The sequence below is a fragment of the Cicer arietinum genome, chromosome 7 (assembly GCF_000331145.2).
Source record: "Cicer arietinum cultivar CDC Frontier isolate Library 1 chromosome 7, Cicar.CDCFrontier_v2.0, whole genome shotgun sequence".
In the NCBI taxonomy this organism is placed as follows: Eukaryota; Viridiplantae; Streptophyta; class Magnoliopsida; order Fabales; family Fabaceae; genus Cicer; species Cicer arietinum.
Genome location: NC_021166.2, coordinates 21065360 through 21076961, shown reverse-complemented (window position 1 = coordinate 21076961; position 11602 = coordinate 21065360). Strand labels below are relative to the sequence as shown.

Below are 11602 nucleotides of genomic sequence, written 5' to 3'. Positions count from 1 at the left end.
ATGTGGTTTATAATGAAGTGAAAAAGAAATTTGGTATGTGGTTTATAATGAAGTGGAAAAGAAGTACAAAAATTCCAACATTCTTCCACCCTTTCGAATAACAATAAAATAGCAAGGAAAATGAAAGTTTTGGTGGAACCCACATCAATTATGTTTCTTCTCATAATGAGAGGGAAAGTGTCTACGTCACTATTTTTAATAAAAAGACAAAACCTTATGATAAATTCTTGCTAGAATTATATTTTATAATAATAATTAAAGTCTAACATTTATAAATTAAAAAAAGTTAATTATGAAAATAAAGTAGAATATAAAGAGGATTATTCGTATGTTACAATTACTATTTAATGATAAATTTTATATAAAAATTAAGTAAAAATCAAATAGTATTTGATAATTTAGTTATGTTTCCAAATAATCTATTTATAATTTATATATTATCATTTTTGTTTATCTTAAAAGATAGAATATTACTTTACACTTTTTTAGTATTTCAATTTTTTTATAATGACTAAATATTTATGTTTTTATAATGAGTTTATTTTAATTTTATTCTCTTTATTATATTTTATATTTATTTGAGGATATTTGTGTTATTTTGCTATTATATTCTTTTCTTTTTTATTATTATTTTTTTTTGTTAATTTTCACTTATTTCAAACAATTAAAAATAGTCTCACTTTTCTTCCTTCAAATTTTAATTTTTTCTTCCACTTTCTCTTACTAACCAAACAAAACATAAATGCCATTTTTTTTTAATTATTGTCAATAATATTATTTATCATTTTAATTGTTATCAGAAATTTAATGATTATCAGATACTACTTTAAAAAAAATATATATTATACATTGAACAACCACTTAAAGAGTCCGTATACACATCAACATAAAATAACGTAGCTTTTTACAATAATTCACCTAAAAATTAAATTATTTCAATTTATTTTTAAAAAAAAAAAGTGTCTTTAGTTTTTGGATAGATTAAATTGAGCTTTTCTAGAATAGCAAAATTGGTCTTGACATTTGAAGAAAAAAAACAAAAAAGAGATTTCATTCACACTAAAACTAAAAAGGCGTGAAGTGGGGGCAGGGCAGGGCAGGACTTTTCCATCAATCAAATAGCATCGCATCGCAGCTACTACCACAAGAAAACGAAGCCTCCTAAATCCTTAATAATTAACTTTTTAATTATAAACAAATCATATGCGCCTTTTAAATTATAATTACCTGATTTGCGTCTTAGTCAACATCACAAATAAGAATAAAAAAACATACGAATCAAAATGGGCTCTCAATCTCCAACTGTCGTCCACCTGCTCAAGGAGCAAATCCCAGTGAAACAACAACCTCTTCTTCTCTCCGACAACCTCAAAACTGGTCTCGTCCTCGTCGACCTTGTTAATGGCTTCTGCACCGTTGGTGCTGGCAATCTCGTAATTCTATTTTTGTTTTTCCCCTTTTAACTTATTCTGTTCCCTTGGCTTTTTCCTCTCTATTGAAAAATTAATAATTTTATATGGCTGCACTTCGTTTATTTTAATAAAATAATATTTGAAAATTTTATATAAATTACTTTTATGTTATACTATAGGCACCGAAAGAACATGATGAGAGAATCTCAAAAATGGTGGAAGAATCGGTGAAGCTTTCGAAAAAGTTTGCTCAGAAGAATTGGCCTATTTTTGCATACCTTGATTGCCATCACCCGGATATTCCGGAACCTCCCTATCCACCACACTGTCTTATTGGATCCGATGAAGCAAAGTTGGTTCCTGGTAATTTTTGTTTTCTATCTTCTTGTCTTTTGGGCTTGTCTCCACTTGATCATTTCGCATTTCATTTATATATATTTTTTAATATGCATGAAATGAAATGGTCAAATAAATCGCTCATTGAAATAAAAGGGGTCATATTTTCAAAATAATAATATTTTAATATATGTATGTTTTTCTCTCCTACTGAAACCACCTTACTGAAACCATCTAGTTACTAGTAACCAGTAATTGGACAGTATTCACACCCTTTCTTTTGTAGTACTTCTTCACTTTCATTAAATTTAGTGGAGATGGTGAATTAATCTTTAAAATGTTTAAATACTCATTTTGATCTATAAAATATGTGACACAGTATCACTGTGTAGTAATCTGAATGTATCGAAATTGGAAAAACATCCCTAAGTGTGCCTTTTGTAAACAAGCCGACTAATAGAAGGCACCTTGGGGAATCAAACTAATCAATGAAAGATACAATGGAAATACATACATCAAGGGTCACTTCTGTAATTTTGACACATTTAAGGATTATAGTGTCTGATTGTCTGACGCATTCAAGGACCCCAATGATGTTGTACTCCCTTAAAAAACATAAGAGTTTTAGATTAACTCTCAATTGGATTAGGCTTCTTTAAAGTAGACAGCTCACTTTAGAAAATAAAGTGAGTAATATCAATTCGATAAATAAATCAATGTTTTCTATTGTATGCACATGAATGATCAATCATGAGTAGTTATCACTTATAATATCAACACATTTATTTACTTATTTTACTAACTTTTCACTTTAGAGGAGTCAAATCCATCTCCAATTATATAAATAAATTAGATAAAATTACACTCACATTCTCTAAAATGTGCTTAAATGACAGATACAAGATTCGAGTGATGCTATATATTTCATGAATTAATTTAACTCTTCACTCTTAAAATTATTACTTGGATTCACCAAGGAATATGCTTATTGGGTTTGTGTTTATTTCCCTAATTTGGTTTCGTTTGGTTTCCTCTGACATGTAGATCTCCAGTGGTTGGAAAATGACCCAAATGCAACACTAAGGTGCAAAGATTGCATTGATGGATTCATTGGTTCATATGAGAAAGATGGCTCTAATGTCTTTGTTGATTGGGTGAAAAGTAATCAGATAAAACAAGTAACAATTGCCATTACCTATATTGTTATTATTTGATTCTCTGTTATTGTAGGATTTTGTTCACCATCATTAAGCAAAGATAAGATAGTGTCACCTTATTGTAGTTACTTAGGTTGCAGTAGTTGTTAGTTGTTTTTGAAACTGGTGGCATTCTATGCTTCATCGTTACCTCTGTAAGACACTGTGTTTAAGGTAGATTTTGGTTATAGTTTTCATTCATTTGGATATGGGATATGTTTATACCATTAAGGTTTTGGTCTCAGGGAGCAACATCTCAGTAAGCCAAATTATAGGAATTAATTCTTTATAAAAATAACTAATTATGGCCCATTTTTTTCAATGAATAAAAATCAATAGGATTTACACTCAAAAGTATGAACTATGAAAATAACACAAGTTATATTAATACTTACTCATAGGATAGGGACTAAAAGGAAAAAAAGGTATTAGGACCAAAACTAACTCAATTGATAAAAACTATAAACAAGAAGGATTAAAATCCTCTTTGAACAATGATAAATAATCTTTATACTTTTACCATGTGAAGATTAAAGTATTGTCTTATATGTTTCCTCAACTAATGATTGTTGGAATCTTGAGACTATAGTTCTAAATTGTGGTCTGCAATTGTGGTTGAATATAAAGGTTTTACGGTTTCTGAAACGGTATCTCAACCACAACTGTGGCCACATTTGTCCTGCATTGTGCTGCAATATCAAGATTTGCAGCTTAACCGCAATCAAGACTGCATCAGCAATCAGAGATTCTATGTTAATATTATTTTTGTAACTTGTTTAGCTCATAGATTCTTGGTTGAGGTTCTTAGACACCGGTTTTCCCTTGTTACAGGTTTTGGTTTGTGGAATATGCACTGATATATGCGTGCTTGATTTTACCTGTTCACTTTTGTCTGCAAGAAATCGTGGTTTCCTTTCTCCATTGGAAAATGTGATTGTGGCCTCCCAAGCTTGTGCTACTTATGATATTCCACTACATGTAGCCAAAGCTAGCAAAGATCTAGTATCTCATCCAGAGGTATTTGGTCAAATTAAATTTAGGCTTTCAAGTTAGTTTTCTTAAAGTTTGTTTGTTTTGTATTTACATTTTTAGTTGGTTACGACAGAAAAATGAAGTGGTAGAGAGAAATATGCAGCTTTAAGATGTACTGTAATCGGTAGAAAATATATTTAGCATAATCTCATTATTTAGATGTTGGGTGATGGTAATTTATCATATATTTCTACTTGATAACATTTAGGAAAGTTGACATACATATATTAGAAAACACCGAAGAGATTACCAATTGGATTCCCTGCTTTCACGGAATCGCCAATCTGGTCTGTTGGATCAAGATTGAACAGTTCACATTCTAACTTTGTATTTTGGATCCAATTTACGAAGTTGGAACACAAACCGTGCGACATTGAAAAAATTTGTTCAATGGTCCAGATCCCTGGCTATGTCAAAAGTGTGATTTCCGACGACTTTGGATTCTCTATTGCAGTTGCTAAGAGGTTGGATCAAGCTTCAGTTGGGTGTAGTTGGATTTTAATGTTGTTCCAACGGCTCTTTGTAGTGGGAGGATCGAAATCCGTCCTTCACTATATAGAATTTGGATCCTTATTAGTTTTTTTCTTTGTTACTATATTGATAAAATACGAGCACTCAGCGTACCTCTATGGTTCCAAACTGTGATACTTTTGACCGACATTGTTTTTGCTGTCATTTTTGTTTGTATCCTATGCATTAATTAGTTTACAAAATCAATGTTTGTGATTAATTTTTTTTAATGTTTCCATTAATACTATTATTATTATTATTATTATTTTGCTGCAGGCACTAATGCATCATGTTGCCCTTTACATAGCATGGGGAAGGGGAGCCCAGATAGCATCAGAGGTGTCATTTGAATGAATAATCGAAATGGAGTTAAATGTCGGTATATAAATAAAAATGATGTCCATATTATCGTCAATAACACCATATTAGGTGTGGCATTTAAAAAAACAATTCGTTCACTGAAATTGTCTCACGAGGGAAAAGTTTCTCAAGAAGTTTAATTTTTAAGTTCATGTTGATAATAATCTCCAGCAAACAGGCACTTAAGTCTTATCAATGATTAATGTTATTGGAATGTGTTTATACTAGTTAGTGTACTTTAAACTGTACTTTGTATTTAACCTGTACCCACTATAGAATATATGTATATAAGACCATTAATATTGTGTCAATTGTGTCAATCAAAGCCAAAATCAATAATTCTTATACCATGTTAACAAGTCTCATGATGTTTAATGTCTCAGGATCTTAAGTTTTATTGGGTCTTGAAAAATTAAATGATTAGATAAATTGTGTAAACATATTAGGTGATTTCTAAATCTTTGTAAATTCAAAAAGAATATTTTTTTAACAATACACTTCTTGAAGTAACAATATGAAATATAATAGCCTACTCTATACCATTTTAACTAACACTGAATTAATAGGTTTGGTTTATTCATGGGATGTTTGGTACTTTAGAAGATAACATTTCTAACACAAAATGGAGTCACTAATGTACATTAGAAAAAGGGCTCAAAATACAAAGGACAATCTAAATCCCCTACATACATTTATCACACTTCTGACAATTTATAAACAAGTATAAAATGAAAGTATTCTCCTGTCAAAGTGCCAATTGCACTCTCAAATCTCAATACATACACTATACCTAATAAAACCAACAAAAAAAAATTAGCAGATGAAATAAATGCAGTATGACTATTACTTTACAATTATCATTTCAAAGCACGATATTTCTTATTCATTGCAGGGGTCATGCATGAGAAGATTGATTGTTTTTGTTTTTTTTGTTTAACTCCAAAGATAAACGATCTTAGAGGAACACTGTTGTTCTTAGAATCCGGTCTCGGCTGGTTTCTCTTAGAATTTGAAAGTCCAAATCTTTCATTCAACTTTGCAAGAGCCTTCTCAGCATCAAGTTGAAGAGTTGTTACAAGGTCTAAACCAGCTTGAAGCTCATCAGCAACTTTATTGTTCTCTTGTTTCATGTTCAAAACCTCACCTTGAAATTTAGCTGCTTGATAGCTTGTGAACTTGAAATCATCATCTTCCGCGCTAGCTTTCAATGCTGCTGTTATCTCTTCTTGTATTTCACACAAGGATGAGAACCTATGTTGAAGTTCTTCCTTCAGCATTGCACTGTTTTCCAACCATAATGTTAGTTCATTTTGGATTTCTGATAGGTGCTTAAAAAGCGGTCTTGCATCCGACTTCAATGAATATTTTGTGCTACTACTTCCTTCTGATGATTTCCAGTTTTCGTCGAGTTTCGATACCTCGATTAGTAAATCTCTTGTAGTTGTTTCGTATCTCTGTATCTCGGTGAAAGAAGTGCTGAATTTCATCCAGAACTCTAAATTCTCCTCTAGAAGTTCGTCGATTCCCATCCTGAACTTCTCTTCAACAGCCGAAGTGGGTTCTGGTTCTTCTAATTTCAACATTGCCTCAATAACATGACTTTCCAGTGGCTGCAGCGGCAATAACTCTCCCATTTCTTCATTTTCCTCCAAGCTTTTCTGCAAAAGACTTAGTTTCTGTCGTAGCAGTCGAATCTCTTCGTCTTTCACAGCATTAGAAGTCTTCAATTCTTTCAGCTGTAAAGATGACTCAAAGAGTGCATCTTGACTTTTCTTCTGTACTTCATTCAGCTTGCTTTTCACTTCTTCATAATTTCTAAGAGTGTTACTATACTCTAATAGCAAAGCATTTTCTTTGTCCTTCACTTCATTCATACACATTTCATCTTCTAGTGTTGTTGCTTGCTCTTGTGAATCTTCTTTAGAAGTACTATTTGTCTCTGATGAATTTTGCTTATAATCATTTTTATTATTTCCATCATCACTTGATTTTATTATATTGTTATTATTGCTCATATCATGAGTATTCTCTTTTTCTTTCAACTCTATAGGAGATTTGTTTTTCACTGAGGTTGCTTCTTCTTTTTCTTTTGTTTGTGAATCAATGACCTTGACTTCATTTTCCATATCTGAATTTACAGTATCTTCTACCAAAGACGTGGCCTTATTGGAATTTGCATCATTCAATAAGACTTTGTTTTCTTGATTCAATGCATCTTGTACTTTAACGTCGTGTTTTGGTTGATCAGCTTCTCTTGATGATTTCTTTTCTGTTTGTGATATTTCCACCGCCTCATCCTCCTCATCTCGATTCACCTTTTGGACTTTCTCTGAGAGATTATCGAGACTACAATGCGCTTCGGTGAAATGAGTTTGAAGGTTGTTGTTCTGATCTTCAACAACTTGGTTAAGATCTTGTAATCCATGCACCTTTTCGTCCAGTTTTCGCAGTTCCTCATTCAGTTTAACTTTGTCGTTAACCAAACTTTCCTTTTCCGTTTCTAGACTCCGAACCAACGAATGTAGTTCATCGGTTTCGTTTTTCAAATTCTTCACCAGAGCTGTCTGTGAAGAAACTGCAGATTCTAAACTGATAACTTTGGTAACAAGCTCGTCAATCTTTTCGGCCATTTCTGTGACAGTTAGAGATGAATATGAACCAGTCTCAAAATGTTCTTTAATCTTCTCTTGCAATAACTGCAACTCTTGTTTCTGCTGAGTCAATGTCTCCACTTCTTCACTCAACTCCTTTGTTTCTTTTAATTCTTTTACGTTTCTTTTTGGCCTCGGATTTCGCGTAGTAGTTTCATCAGAATGAAGTTCATTCATAAAGGAACTTAACTTTTCCCTCACTTCTTTTACCCTTTTGGACTCAATTTTTGTCTCATTAAGTGACACAGCTTGTTTCTCTTGCAATTTTGACAATGTTTCTTGGCATGATTTAAGTGCCGCTTCTGCCATTAAATGACGAGCTTCCTCGTCGTCGATAACATTAACAACACCTTCACCAAGTTCATCTTGCAAATTGGAAACTCTCTCTTGCATTTCCTTGATCTGCGCCTCAGTTTCCCAATATTTAGCAATGGAATTATCATAAGAGCTTTTCAGAAACTCTTTCACAGTTTGCAATGATAGAATCTGTTTTTGAAGCTTATCAACCTCTTCTATTGCCTGCTTTCTGCTTAAACCCGATTTTGGAGCTTTAGAAGCTGCTGCAGATGCCTTCTTGTTAGTGAATTTCTTTGTGGCTGATGTTATGACACTTTTTAAATCTTTGAGTGGAGGCTTTGGAACTTTTGGAACTTTTGGAGCATTTGGTTTTACACCTTCTGGCATTTTTCTTGGTGTCCTCGGCAATGCTTCATCGTCGTCCTCGTCCATATAAGGAACTCTATCTGGACAGACAGAGGCAATGGTGTTGTTGGCATTTTGTAACTCTGTTGATAAGTGATCATACCTATCGGCTAAAGATCGGTATGCGCGGAACGATTCTTCTACAAAGCTTATCAGTTCTGGTCTCCTTTTGTAATACATTTCTGCTCTCTTGGCAAATGAGTCTCCCTCTTCTTCTAGAAGCTTTAAAACAGTTTGTACCTTTTCCTCCATATCTGCACAATTTTTGTTGTATATTTTAGTTTAATAGGCACACAATTATATCACAAATTATAAAAGTGAGAAAATGATTCCTATATTAAGCCAATCACATCGATAGCCAGTTGGGCAAAAATCAGATGAACCTTATTTCGAGTTGTATAAAGAATCATACTGAACTCAAAAATGAACAGTTTAGTTTTAATTCATCTAACAAATTCAACTTACTGACTAGGGTGAATGCGTGGTTTTGTGACAACAGTCTAGAACCATGAAAGTTGGTTATACTTATGTTAGGTTGATCATTCAATGGCATGGAAGCTACTAAGTATTGTCTATTGTTGAAATCAAATTTTAATTTTCTAGCAAGCAAATGATTATTTGCATGTAAAGCAAAAACATATGATTTGAAGGCTTAACTCAATTATTAATTAGTTATCTAAGAATTTTATTTATATGCATTGTTGATGTAATTTTTTTATACATACATCCAATCAAATCACACCACATAAATGTTTGTGAAGATATTTTACAAATAAATATAACAGTTGCATAATGATGCGATTCAATTGAATAAATGTGTAAAAAAGTTTTACACGTAGGAGTTTAATCTCATTATCTAAACTAATCATGCAAAAGGAACAAAACATGTCATTTACATTTTTCTCCTATGAAACTTGTTATAAAACTTATGTCCATTGTTTGAGTAGAAACAAGGAAATGAGAAAAAAGATGATGACCTTGAAGATTTTGTTCCATCCATTTTGATTGCTTAGTTCTAATGTGGCTGGCCCACCACCATGAATATGCATTGCTAGCAGCTCTTTGCAACATGTTTGGTTGTATCTTCGTGTTATTATCCCTTTTCCCTAATAGTTGGTAATAATGGGATGGTAATTAAGAAAATGAGAATAAAAAACATGCAAAACGTGTATCTCTTTCTACTCTCTCTATATGTCTAGAGAGGGAGGAGAAGACATGAACTCCACGAGAGGACCAAGATTGTAGAAAGAAAAAAAAGAAGAAAAAAAAAGAGTGATTCAACAAAATAAAATTATTGATAGAAGGTTTGGTGTGAAAAAAGAGAGCGTGAAACTAATATGTTACTAATTATGGGATCATGGAGGGGAGTAAACCTCGCCCGAACTTGATGTCCCAACTCTCCTTTTTCAAAAAAGGAACAACCAATGAGACACGTGCATGTGACATTGTTCTACTTTTTTTGGTTACATGACATTGTTCTACTTTGAAAGCGATACATGGGAAAATAACTGAAAAAAGTTAATATTTTTAAACAAAATAATAAAACAACAAATAACTATGTAATATTGGAAATTATACAAAGTAGATAATTTTGTGGCTCTAACGTCAAAAAAACAAACTTATAGTTTAGTTTTTTTATAAACAAATTCATGTAATTTATAAACTTATAGTTTATTATTATTTTTCTTTCAATTTTATCCTTATTATGGTAGTTACTTTTTTTGTATCTTTTACAATTTATTTAATATAATTAAAATAAATAGTTTTAAAATTTTAAAATAATTTAAATAAATAATAATTTTAATTAAATAATTTATTTATTATAATTTAAAATATATATCAGATTAATAAATAATTTATTTATTCTAATTTTAAATTATTTATAAATAATTTATGTTTTAAAATAATTAATATTTCAAAGTAATTTATATATTTATTTTAATTTAAAATAAATAAATAAATAAATAAAAAATATATTATATTGATAAATTTTAAATTAATAAAATAAATTTAAATTACTACTTTTAAAATATTTGAAGCATTAATTAAAAAAATATTATTTTAATTAAAAATATTTTTTTTTATTTTATATTTTTAAATTAATTGAACTATTAATTTTATTAAACACTATTAATTTAATAGCTCTACAGCGCTCTAAACTATAAATTATCAACTAATTTTATCGAACTACATACGAAATAAATTAATCATTAACTATTTTTAAGAAAACTTTTTATTTTATTTTAAAAAAAATAATAAATTTTATTATAATTAATTCATGTACCAATTCAAACCCGAGACAAGATATCTAATTTAACGACATTTATCAATCGAGTTAAGACTTAAAAACAAATAATCTAAACTTTTAATAAAACAAAATAGTTGATCATCTATTAAGTGATATATTTTCTTGTTTATGTCACTCCGTAAGTATATTTAATTGATACAAAAATAGATTGATTGTTCTTATTTTCTTTTGTTTCTTATATAATCAAATAATGTTTTAAAATTTCAATATGGTCTAAAGTTCTTCAAGAAAAATAAGCAGCTCTTCGTAACCTATGACAAAGAAAAATAATTTTTTTAATATCTTATAAAATGACACAATAGTGCACTAATTATATTTTAAATCATTTTTAGTTATATTTGTTTAGGTTGAAGTTGAATCAAATCAATTTTAATATATGAAATGGATTATGGATATATTACAAAATGAGAATAAGTTGAATATTTTTTTTTATAGTAAATTGTATATTTTAGAAATAATAAATTATATTTTCAATGATGAAATTAACATTATTAAATTATTTTTTTATTTCAATTCTACTGTCATCTTTTTCCAAAAAAAACTTGTTGTCATTTTAGTCTTGCCAAATCAATTCCATACATTTCGGGAAGATAATGACACATTAAAAATTTCACAAATTTAACCATCAAGAAAATTAATTTGACGTGAGACTAAATTTCCAATAATTTTAATCAACCGAGAATAAATTTAAATTTGTTGTTAAATTAGAGACCCAAGAGTTACTCTTTCAGTAAAATAGGTACACTAAAATGATGATTTCTCTATCCAACTACTTTTCATAAAAAATCTGAAGTAACTTTTAGATTCAACGTGCATTTCCGAAAGTGAGATTTCACGGTAATTAACCGTGAGATTAACCTTCCACCATGATTTCCCAAATTTCCAAATCGAGGAGGCAACAAGTCACAAACTGACTGATTGAAATTGCGGGGATGAACCTCTTCGGTTACAAATCCCTTTCAACCTGCAAAGCTCCAACAACCTCCTCGTGATCAATCATAATTAGTTTCATAGCATCTTTAAACTTTAATGTGGTCCAATATACACTACATGTCACAAATAAGATTATTCCACAAATGCAGAGAACACGAAAGG

General features: G+C 30.4%; 2 protein-coding genes across 2 annotated transcripts; one reads left to right on the top strand and one right to left on the bottom strand.

The window, feature by feature from the left end:
• Window positions 1-1149: 1149 nt before the first annotated feature.
• LOC101498993 (nicotinamidase 1-like) lies at window positions 1150-5073 on the top strand. The gene is made up of 5 exons (XM_004509643.4): window positions 1150-1433; window positions 1592-1775; window positions 2793-2926; window positions 3776-3961; window positions 4763-5073. The coding sequence occupies exons 1-5, from the start codon at window positions 1284-1286 to the stop codon at window positions 4838-4840; spliced, it is 732 nt and encodes a 243-aa protein (XP_004509700.1). The 5' UTR covers window positions 1150-1283; the 3' UTR covers window positions 4841-5073.
• A 497-nt stretch (window positions 5074-5570) lies between these two features.
• LOC101498668 (protein NETWORKED 2D-like) lies at window positions 5571-9514 on the bottom strand. The gene is made up of 2 exons (XM_004509642.4): window positions 9177-9514; window positions 5571-8453 (listed from the first exon to the last, which is right to left on the bottom strand). Exons 1-2 carry the CDS (start codon window positions 9268-9270, stop codon window positions 5704-5706), a joined length of 2844 nt encoding a protein of 947 aa, XP_004509699.1. The 5' UTR covers window positions 9271-9514; the 3' UTR covers window positions 5571-5703.
• Between the last annotated feature and the right edge of the window lie 2088 nt (window positions 9515-11602).

Coding starts and splice junctions, on each gene's coding strand:
- LOC101498993 (XM_004509643.4), top strand. CDS start 1,284: ATGGGCTCTCAATCTCCAACTGTCGTCCACCTGCTCAAGGAGCAAATC. Junction 1,434..1,591: donor CCGTTGGTGCTGGCAATCTC/GTAATTCTATTT, acceptor GTTATACTATAG/GCACCGAAAGAACATGATGA. Junction 2,927..3,775: donor AAAGTAATCAGATAAAACAA/GTAACAATTGCC, acceptor CCCTTGTTACAG/GTTTTGGTTTGTGGAATATG.
- LOC101498668 (XM_004509642.4), bottom strand. CDS start 9,270: ATGTTGCAAAGAGCTGCTAGCAATGCATATTCATGGTGGTGGGCCAGC. Junction 8,454..9,176: donor GATGGAACAAAATCTTCAAG/GTCATCATCTTT, acceptor AAAATTGTGCAG/ATATGGAGGAAAAGGTACAA.